Genomic DNA, 9,020 nt, shown 5'->3' on the forward strand with positions numbered 1-9,020 from the left:
TACTTGGTTTTCAAGAGACCAAATGCAGGATGAACAGATACATTGGCTCAGGCTTTGGGGCCTGTTAACGTCTGCTATGTGTCCAGAGTGATTCAAATCACTGAGTTCTCCACCTTCCTCCCACAGCTTTTTTTCTCTGCCGGCCATCTTGGATTTAACAAAAATATTCTTTTTGCATTTGCAGCTGATGCCCAGTAGTTGATGGTGTATTTTATGATGCATTAGTGTCCACCTCAGTGGTCTGTGTGCATTTATAACATACAAATCCACAAGGAGGACAAGGAAATGGCTTTTAGATAGCTGTCCACTGTAGTGACCACTATGCATGAAAGGGTTAAGGTAAGATAGCTTCAAAAACTTTACAAATGTCCTTATGATCCTCTGCAGACCGTTGAGTTCTTTCTCTAAGGCCAACTTAGTGCCGTTTCATTTTACACTCCTTGCTTGATGAGGTGATCATCTTCTCTGTTTAGCCTTATAGAACCTTGTAGAAGAAAGACTTATTTACTAGTAAACATTAAAAAACTATGTGTAATATGTGTGATCTAACTGAGGGAAAAAATGCGGACACCCTACTCTCCTTTTAAGTAGTGATACATCCCTGTGGCTGAAACAAATTCAGTGAGATGCTTCTTGTGGCGATCCACCAGAGTCCGAGAACAGCTTGCCCCACTGCTCACTTTTAGCTGAGAGATGTTAAAGGGTTTTCTTACATCTCCAACGTCTTTCAAGTCACCTCTCAGCATGTTCAAAGTATAAACATCTTGGCTTGGACTCTGCCTCGGACCTTTCATTCCAAGACCGACCTGATCAGATTTGATCTGTTTTGGGTTTGCTCAACTTTGTTGTTGTTGTTGTTGCTAGTCTTTGTTTGTGTGTGCAGAATAGACGCAGCAGGAAGCCAGGAAATGTTAAACAAGATCATCACACCACAGAAGCAAGGAACTCCACCATTAATCGGCCATCAGGAGACAATCATTTACGTTACAACACCCAGGGACACAACTGTAGATGCAAGGCTTCTTCTCTAATGCAATAACTGCTATTTCTAATTGTTGTTTTTTTTTTGTTTTTTTGCACAATAAATTTTGAATATTCCCAGAGGATTTGACAGAACAACAGTAATAACTTGGAGTGAAGAGACAGATTTTGATGAATCTGAGTCACAACAGGACGTAGCACCAAATAAAGCCTTCGCTGTGCCCACAAGCTGTTTGCATTAGAGCTGCGAATCTGACATCTCCAGTTGCCAACTTACTGTACAAGGGCACACAGAGCCATATATGGTGTGAAATGAACAATCTTCCTCTGTTTGTTTGTTTTGTTTTGTTTTGTTTTGCCAAGCGGGTGAGGAAAAACAAAAAAAAAAAAAAGAAAGAAATCAGATGTGGCAGCGTTGTCACTATCGAGAAAAAAACCCACATCACTATGACAACTGAAAGCAACAACAACACCAACACACATGAACACAGAGCGCAAACAAGAATGGTTTTAATATCCAATTTTTTTTTTTTTTTTGTCCTTTCCTTTTATTGTTTCATCGTAACAATACAGAATGGATGTCTCAGTGCTGCGGTTCTCTTGAGCTCAGAGCAAACATGGCATATCCACCGTCAACGGGGTTGAAAAATAGATCTGATGTGTGGGTAAGAGAAACAAAGCCTCTTTGAGGAAATACACAAGCTGAGCCAAGAAAGTTAGAAAATGTATCAAGTTTGAAAAAAAAACATGCTTTTTCTTTACTTTTAAACTTCTCTTAAATAATCTTAAATAATTTAAACTGGGTAGCAAAGTGTTGCTAAGCACTTTTAAATAGAATCGTACACAATAACCACAAGTTGACTTTGTGTTTTAGTGCAAAGAGTTACCAAATTTTTTGTGTAAGGAATGAGTTGAGCCTCTTTTTTTTTTTACATGTCCTCCTCAACCAGTCCTACATGCATGAGCCACCCGCAGGGTTCCCACGGTCTGTCCACAGGCTTTGCTTCTTCCTTTCTCTGAGATTAAGAAAGGCGTTAACACTGGATTTTGCTCCCTTTCCGAAGGGTGAAGGGAGTGGGGAAGTTGTTAGTCTGTAAAGAGTCACCACTGTCACCACATGGACAAACACACACAATGAACAGCACACAGACTGCAGGTGGAGGAAGCAAGAGACGGAAATCAAGAGGAGAGGGGACGGAGGATGGATGAACACAGGGCCTAGCGCTGAGAGCGGCGATGATGATGTACCCGTTTTCCCTCCGACACGGCTGCAGCGGAGTTAGCAGGGGGCCGGTTGGCGGGTTCTTCCTGGGGGTAGTGGGACGGGGTGTCGGTCAGATAGACCTCCACGTCATCAGGCACTTCTTCCAAGAAGTTTGAGGGCACCAAGCCACGATGGCCATTGAGCTCACCCTGGGGGGGGAAGACGGTGAGAACAGAAAGCGAGAGAAACAAAAGAGAGAAGTTAGAAAAGCCTCTGAAAAATATTTAAAAGGCTGTTGATCATTTAGCAAATCTCTTTTATAAGAGTGTAAAGTCTATCAAAAACTTAATTATAGCAATTTTCCTAAACGTTTCAATAGAAATTAGACTTTAGATTTTTTTAATGCAGTTTTTGCTAACTGATCAACCTAAGAGTCGTACAACTATATTGTATTTTCTTGATCAGGTGCTATCTCCTTATTTTCAAAGCTCCTAGGAAAAAAAATGTTTTGATAATTATATGTTGATTACTTAAACTTTAAACTTTAGTCTTGATTTATGTTAGACCTTCCCAAGCGAATACTTCTATCACAAACATGTCAAGCAATCTAGTTTAAGATTTCAAACAATATTGATTGATGAAAATCCTCCGATAACTTGTACAAGATGGGATCTACCTGAAGAAGCTGCAATTATTCAGCTGTCATGAATTATGTAATTTAGAGGAATTAGCTCAGACGATAAAGCCTCGAAGCGTAAAAAAAAAAATCTGCTTACATAATAAAAAAGTTTAAAAAAAAAATATTTCCATTCCAAGACTCTGGAAATGAGTCCATAAAGTGGTGATGATGACATGTGGGTTAACGAGCCCATCCATTTTTGACCACACAGCCATTTTCTAACGGCTAATTCCAGTAAACTAACGCACCAAGTCCCAAAGATCAATCATATCAATTGATCACTAAGTAGCTTCAGCATGGATAAGTGGCACTCACATAGTAAAACCCATCTTCATCAATGTCTCCAAAAACAGCAATGATGTCACCAGCACAGAAGGTCAGCTCAGCCTATCAGGAGACAGATATAAAACAGGAAATTCTGCATTATGTGCAAAAACAATAAGCCGACTTAAATTGTGGGCCTCAACTTTATTGACATATTCCACATTTCACAGTTCTTTTTATCAGTAACTGAACATTATAATTTAACTTAAATGTATTTGATTTAGGCCAAACCCCGGATGTGCCTACTAAACCGTTTTAAAAAGATAAAAACGTTAATGTTTTGATCGCATGGCTTTACCTCAACGTCAACGTTAGGGGAGCTCTCTCTGGGGTCGTAGTCGTAGAGCGCCACCATCCTCCTGGAGGCCTGATCTCGGCGGACACCTCGTCTGTTCTGCTCTGCAGGCGACAACATGGAACAGCTCAGAATAACAATAATGTCATCCCGCAGATTGCATTAAACCTTTTAACCGTTCCCTACGGAGGCACAGCAGAACACATTCTTATATAATACATATATTGATAAATATGATAATGTAAGAATTAAGAGGTAAAAGACAAAAAAATATTAAATAATAGAAATAAATAAAGATCTAAATAACCATAAGTCTGAAATGAATGAACGCATGTGGAAAAATAAATAAACAAATAAAAAAAATTACAAAAACAATAATTTAACACTAAAATAAGAAAATAAACGGAAAGAAATTTACAACAAAAAGTTTGCAAACCGCTTGTGTTCACTTTTTAAAAATATTTTATAACAGTTCTTATAAAATAACATGTACTCTATTTTGTTGTTGCTGAAATACTAGTTTCTGCAATGTTTTTGTTTCTAACATTTGCTCTATGACTTAATTAGATTTTTTTTGCGCACATCAATACCAAAAAATGTCCTTTCAACTTTTCAAAGTGCGCATTTTCTCTGTACTCATAGTAAGCGTGCTTCTGCAGTACCTATTTTGTCCACTGGGGTGCTGAGAGGCAGAAAGCCCTGCTTGATGAGCTGGTCCATGGTCTCCTCATCGTCCGCTCGTATCTCGGACACCATGTTACAGGGGAGAAGCCCCATCCTGCCCTTTATTGCTCCTCTGTAAAACCCATCTGTGTCCTTATCACCATAAACCTGACAGATACAGGAGGGAAACAGGAATGTTCAAAGCCTCACTGAACAGTTTGTGTGTATTCGGGGCACATTGAGTAATTTGTGACAGAGTACAACAGTCAGCTATTAGAACTTCACTTTAAATGCTATTATAATGACAGTTGGAAAGCAGGGTGCTAAATGCAATCTAGCAGTGAACATCCCCACCTTAATTATCTGCCCTTCTTTGAATGGTAGCTCCTCATCTGCAGCATCTGGGTTGGGGGACATAGACAGAGGATCGTAGTCAAAGAGCGCCACAAATATCCGAAAAGGTTCCTCAGGCTCTGACTCGTCATAGTACGTTGGAGAGCGTTGGTCCCGATTCCTGTAGCCGTCTTAAACACAAACAAAAAAAAAAAAGGCAAAAGTCAAAAAAAAAAAAAAAAAAAATCTTTACACAGCCAAACTAAAATAAAATAAAAGTGACCAGAACATAGATACAGACATGAAGTGTTTGTGAGATTTGGCCACAAATGGAGCAGATTTCTGAGCAACAAGTTACATGTAATAATTGATTTGCTATCCGTATTTAATTTGTTAAGATGAGCATGTTTATGGTATATCTAAGCCATGGCACAGTACACAGAAACTGATGAGTAAATTCCACATCTTTATCATTCTTAATCATTAGATTGTGCACTGCATGACAGATTTATTCTCTCTTATCTTGCCATATTTGTGCCTGTAAACATGCAGGAAATAGCTATGACTAGCTATTTATTAAAATTCTTGTGGCACAAACACACACATGCGTTCACAAAAACAATCAACACATGAAAACTGCGTGTGGTTTTGAGTAGATCTTGGTTTTTTTTGTCAGCTTTCAGTGTGCTAGGAATCGAGTGTGCAGTAAAACAGATGAAACATGTTATGTGATTTGTGGAAATGAGACGGCAAGGCACAAGACTTTGACATGCATTTTTAAATGAATCAACATAAATAGGTAGCAAAGCAATTATGTGAAATGTGCTGATGGGTGCTAACTTAAATAGCGTAGAAGCTGGAAGGACAACTTGGTTTTATAAAAGTAATGAGCTAATAACAGCGTTAGTAATGTGGAAAGGAAGACTGTATTTAAACTGGTAGGTTTTGTATTTTATTTATCAAAGAAGTCTTTTTTCTGTATCATTGACCAGAATATTATTCTCAATTTGATGTGGTGTATTTCAGTAGTGTGCTTTTTCTTTTTAATTCATTCCATTTGCCTCTTTTGAAATCAATATTCAGGAAAATGTATTTTTCATTTCTCTATTTTCTTTATATTTTAAACTGAATATGACATGGTGTCTATTGTTGCTTAAGCTTAAATATCTGCAAGATACAAAGGACTTGTTCATGTGGACTTTTTTCTTTTTTTCTTTTATTTTATTTTGTTTGGAGATCATACCATTGACACCCTTGGCTCTTTTGCTTTCCCATTCTTCCACCAAAGTTTTGATTAGAGAGGCAGTTGCAGTTGCCATGTCCAGTTTTTTTATGCATTATAGCAAAGCTATAATTCTCTATGAAAAATAAAAAATAAAAAAAATAAAAAAACTAGATCTTCAATCAAAATATAAATCTACAATTCTCCACAATTTGATTTTGAACATCCATCTATTTACCACTTGCTAACTTTCTAATATAGAATGATGGAGTGTGTCTAGGAAAACGATATGTCATCATCACAAAGGCAGCAGATTTGCAATGGCTACCTGTCCATATTCATACTGATTTTTAAGATCTGTTTAAATAGGATACTTTCTCATTTTTGAATGCTTTTCGACTAGAACTGAATGATTTACACAGAAAAAAATCATAGTATTTTCAAAACATTGTCATTAACTAAACATAAGATTCCTTTAAGCATTGTGCTACATTACAAATTACAAACTAAGAAACAACAACAACAACAAAAATCTCTCTACTAGCACTATGTTAATGTACAAAATGTATTTGCAGTTCTGTTTAAGAGCTGTTTAAGAATGCAAATATGATCTGGTGCCAGCATTAAATATTCAAAACTAAGTTCACAGGTTGCTTCTCCTCTCTATCTTGTAAAAAAAAAAAACACAAAATGGTTTCCCCACACATTGCCTGACTTATTTGTCTGACTTTATCAATATAGTCAGTTTATTGCCAGCCACTAAGGAGAACCAAGCCTTTAAAACTTACTTTTTTTTTTTTTTTTTTTTACGATGGCTTTCAACATGAGTTCAGTTGAAATTCCTTCACATCTTTTTGGTTGATATTTTCTTGACTTAATGGTGACAGATTTTTGTACTAAAAAAAAAAATAAATAAAACTGATAGTTCAAGTTATTTTTCAATTTTATTATCAATAGGAGTTCAAATAAATAAACATGAATGATTGGTCCAAATTGCAAGTGTACAGGATGTGATTGTATCAGAAAAGGGAAGGGTGTGCATGACATTCCCTAAACAATCAATCAGTCATTTATCATTGCAGTTGTGGAAACTCCTATTGCAGACCTTTGGTCCTGCTGGTGTGTCCACCACTCCATTCCATTGCAGTGCAGTCATGCGGTTCTAATGTAAAGCATTATTGTAACCATTATCCCTTAAGACAAACAAACAGGCAGTTGCAAGTGTCCACAGCTACGTCTCTATATTTGCAGAGTGCCGGTGGCCATCTTTGCTGCCATGCTTTGGAGGTAGAAACAGCTCTGCAGGCACATACCATGGGGACACCTGATGCCGCCCGTGTGCCTGCGGGATGACCACGCCTTGTGTCGAGCTACTCTGCCATAGTTAACATCTTCGTTGATGGGGGAGGGGTTTCCCTCATTGTTATTCTCAGAGGTTACTTCTATGAGAAATACCAGTTGAAGATGATGTGGTTATAAAGCAATTACAAACTTTTTCTCCTTCTAAAATGTTAGCAATAGCTCTGCCGCTAAAAGTTGGAAGAAATACAGATTAGCAAGTACAGCCTTGTGCAGAAGCCTTGTCACATTTCACCTTACATAAACTTTAGTGTATTTATTGGAATAGACCAACACAAAGCAGAGCAGAGTAAGGGAAGAAAATATGGTTTTAATTATTTATTTTAATGTTATTTAGGGATACCAGATTAAATCTCAGCCCAATTTAATCTGGTATCCCTAAATAAGGTAGAGGTGTACTTGTTTAATCTAATTTCATTATAAAGGCAGCATTTCTGTTCTGTTGCAGAGCAAACAGCATTATGAAGATACAGATCAGAGATAAAGATATGAAAAAGTTTAAAGCAGGGTTAGGCTATAAAAAACAAGGAGAGCATTAACCACAGAAGAAAATCTGGAGGAACTGCTGAGATTTACAGCTCAGGTGGAACAATCAATTTCACTGGACAGTTATTAGTTGTGCACTCCACAATTTGGTACTTGGTGGAGAGGATTAAAAGGAAAAAGCGATTTCTCCAGAAAGCGACAAGAAGTGCTGCTCTTATACTGTGACCAAAAACACGGAGGGTGTACAGCAAACATGTGGAAGGTGCTCTCGTCAGATAAGACTAAAACCGAACAAAACATGTGGTCGGAAATCAACATAGTGCTGAACACACTTGATTCATGAGTTGAGATTATTTACAATACAATATTGGGATCAATAAAACAAGACAGGGTGAAATTTTAATAATATTTTCTGTGAAAACTAGAAAGCCATTGGTTTATTACAACTAGAGTCCAGTGGACTTTTGTCCTGCAGCTTTTCGGTGTGTCCCTGCACCTGCATACCTCCATCATGTAACTAGTGGAGGTACTGTTCACCTGCTGTAATTCAGTTATGGCATGTTGGTCTTGGGACACATCCAAAGGTTGCAGCAAACTGGCCCCCAAGGACTAGAGGAGCCACAGAAATATGAACTATTTAAAAAGATCTGCATTTAGTATTGAAGAGTTCTGCTCAGGTTTGTCTGGTCTAGAAATTACTGTTTTCATACTTATCTAGCTCTATAACGGTCCTAATGAAAAAAAAAATCTACAAGAATCTTTATAAACAGGAATTTAGAAAATTTAGAGGACTGGGTAAAAAAAAATCTGTCCCTTTATATGTATGTAGCTAGCAGAGGTGTACCCCAAAAGTCTGTAAATTAAGAAAAGCATGTTTTACTTTCATTTTAGCTCCATCTTGCAAATGCACAACTTTGTGCTGGTCTATCATGTAAAAATACACCGAAATTTGTCCTTGTAACATGTCAAAAAGAGGAACATTTTAATTTACTTGTTCACGTCACTTTTCCAAGATACTGTTTGGAAATCTAAAATCTTTTCCTCATCAGTGAAAAACCTACATATCTGTGCAGTGACAGAACAGAGCAGTAAAGTCACATCACAAAAAGATCAAACGCTGCATAAGGAAAGGAAGTGAAGATGGGTCATGGACACAGAAATGATCTGGAGACAGAGCAAAGCCTGAGGAAGTTTTAGTAAATCAGAATTAAATGCATTTTCATGTCACACAACAAAAGTAAACTGACTGCAACCATCTTTCTTTGTTGCCGTATTTCAATACTAACCAATGGATGGGACCATTAGAGGTCGCCTCTTAGGTTGTGATCCACCATGCTGAATTCGCCTGCCATTGTCCCGGTCATGGCGGCCTCCACCAGGACTGTTTGTCTGAAATGTACAGGCACAAAGCAGAATTTACAGATATCAGAGATTCACGACCAGCTCACATGAATGTGAGCCAATTTGAGATATA

The 9,020-nt window shown here is 37.6% G+C and overlaps 1 protein-coding gene across 16 annotated transcripts in view; it reads right to left on the reverse strand.

The window, feature by feature from the left end:
- Positions 1-9,020, reverse strand: part of LOC103147521 (RIMS-binding protein 2-like) — a 68,195-nt gene that overhangs the window by 4,272 nt on the left and 54,903 nt on the right. For 10 of the 16 annotated variants that reach the window (XM_016678718.1, XM_016678721.1, XM_016678712.1 and 7 more), the window contains 7 exons: positions 8,833-8,935; positions 7,015-7,143; positions 4,501-4,670; positions 4,146-4,314; positions 3,487-3,587; positions 3,180-3,251; positions 2,230-2,394 (listed from right to left, as the gene is read on the reverse strand). In XM_016678718.1, the coding sequence (XP_016534204.1) occupies positions 2,230-2,394; positions 3,180-3,251; positions 3,487-3,587; positions 4,146-4,314; positions 4,501-4,670; positions 7,015-7,143; positions 8,833-8,935 (909 nt within the window). Of the gene's footprint in view, positions 1-2,229; positions 2,395-3,179; positions 3,252-3,486; positions 3,588-4,145; positions 4,315-4,500; positions 4,671-7,014; positions 7,144-8,832; positions 8,936-9,020 lie in introns of those variants that run through there. The other 6 variants (XM_016678745.1, XM_016678762.1, XM_016678730.1 and 3 more) reach the window with 4 other exon arrangements.

This window comes from Poecilia formosa, unplaced genomic scaffold, assembly GCF_000485575.1.
Source record: "Poecilia formosa unplaced genomic scaffold, Poecilia_formosa-5.1.2 Scaffold6, whole genome shotgun sequence".
In the NCBI taxonomy this organism is placed as follows: domain Eukaryota; kingdom Metazoa; phylum Chordata; class Actinopteri; order Cyprinodontiformes; family Poeciliidae; genus Poecilia; species Poecilia formosa.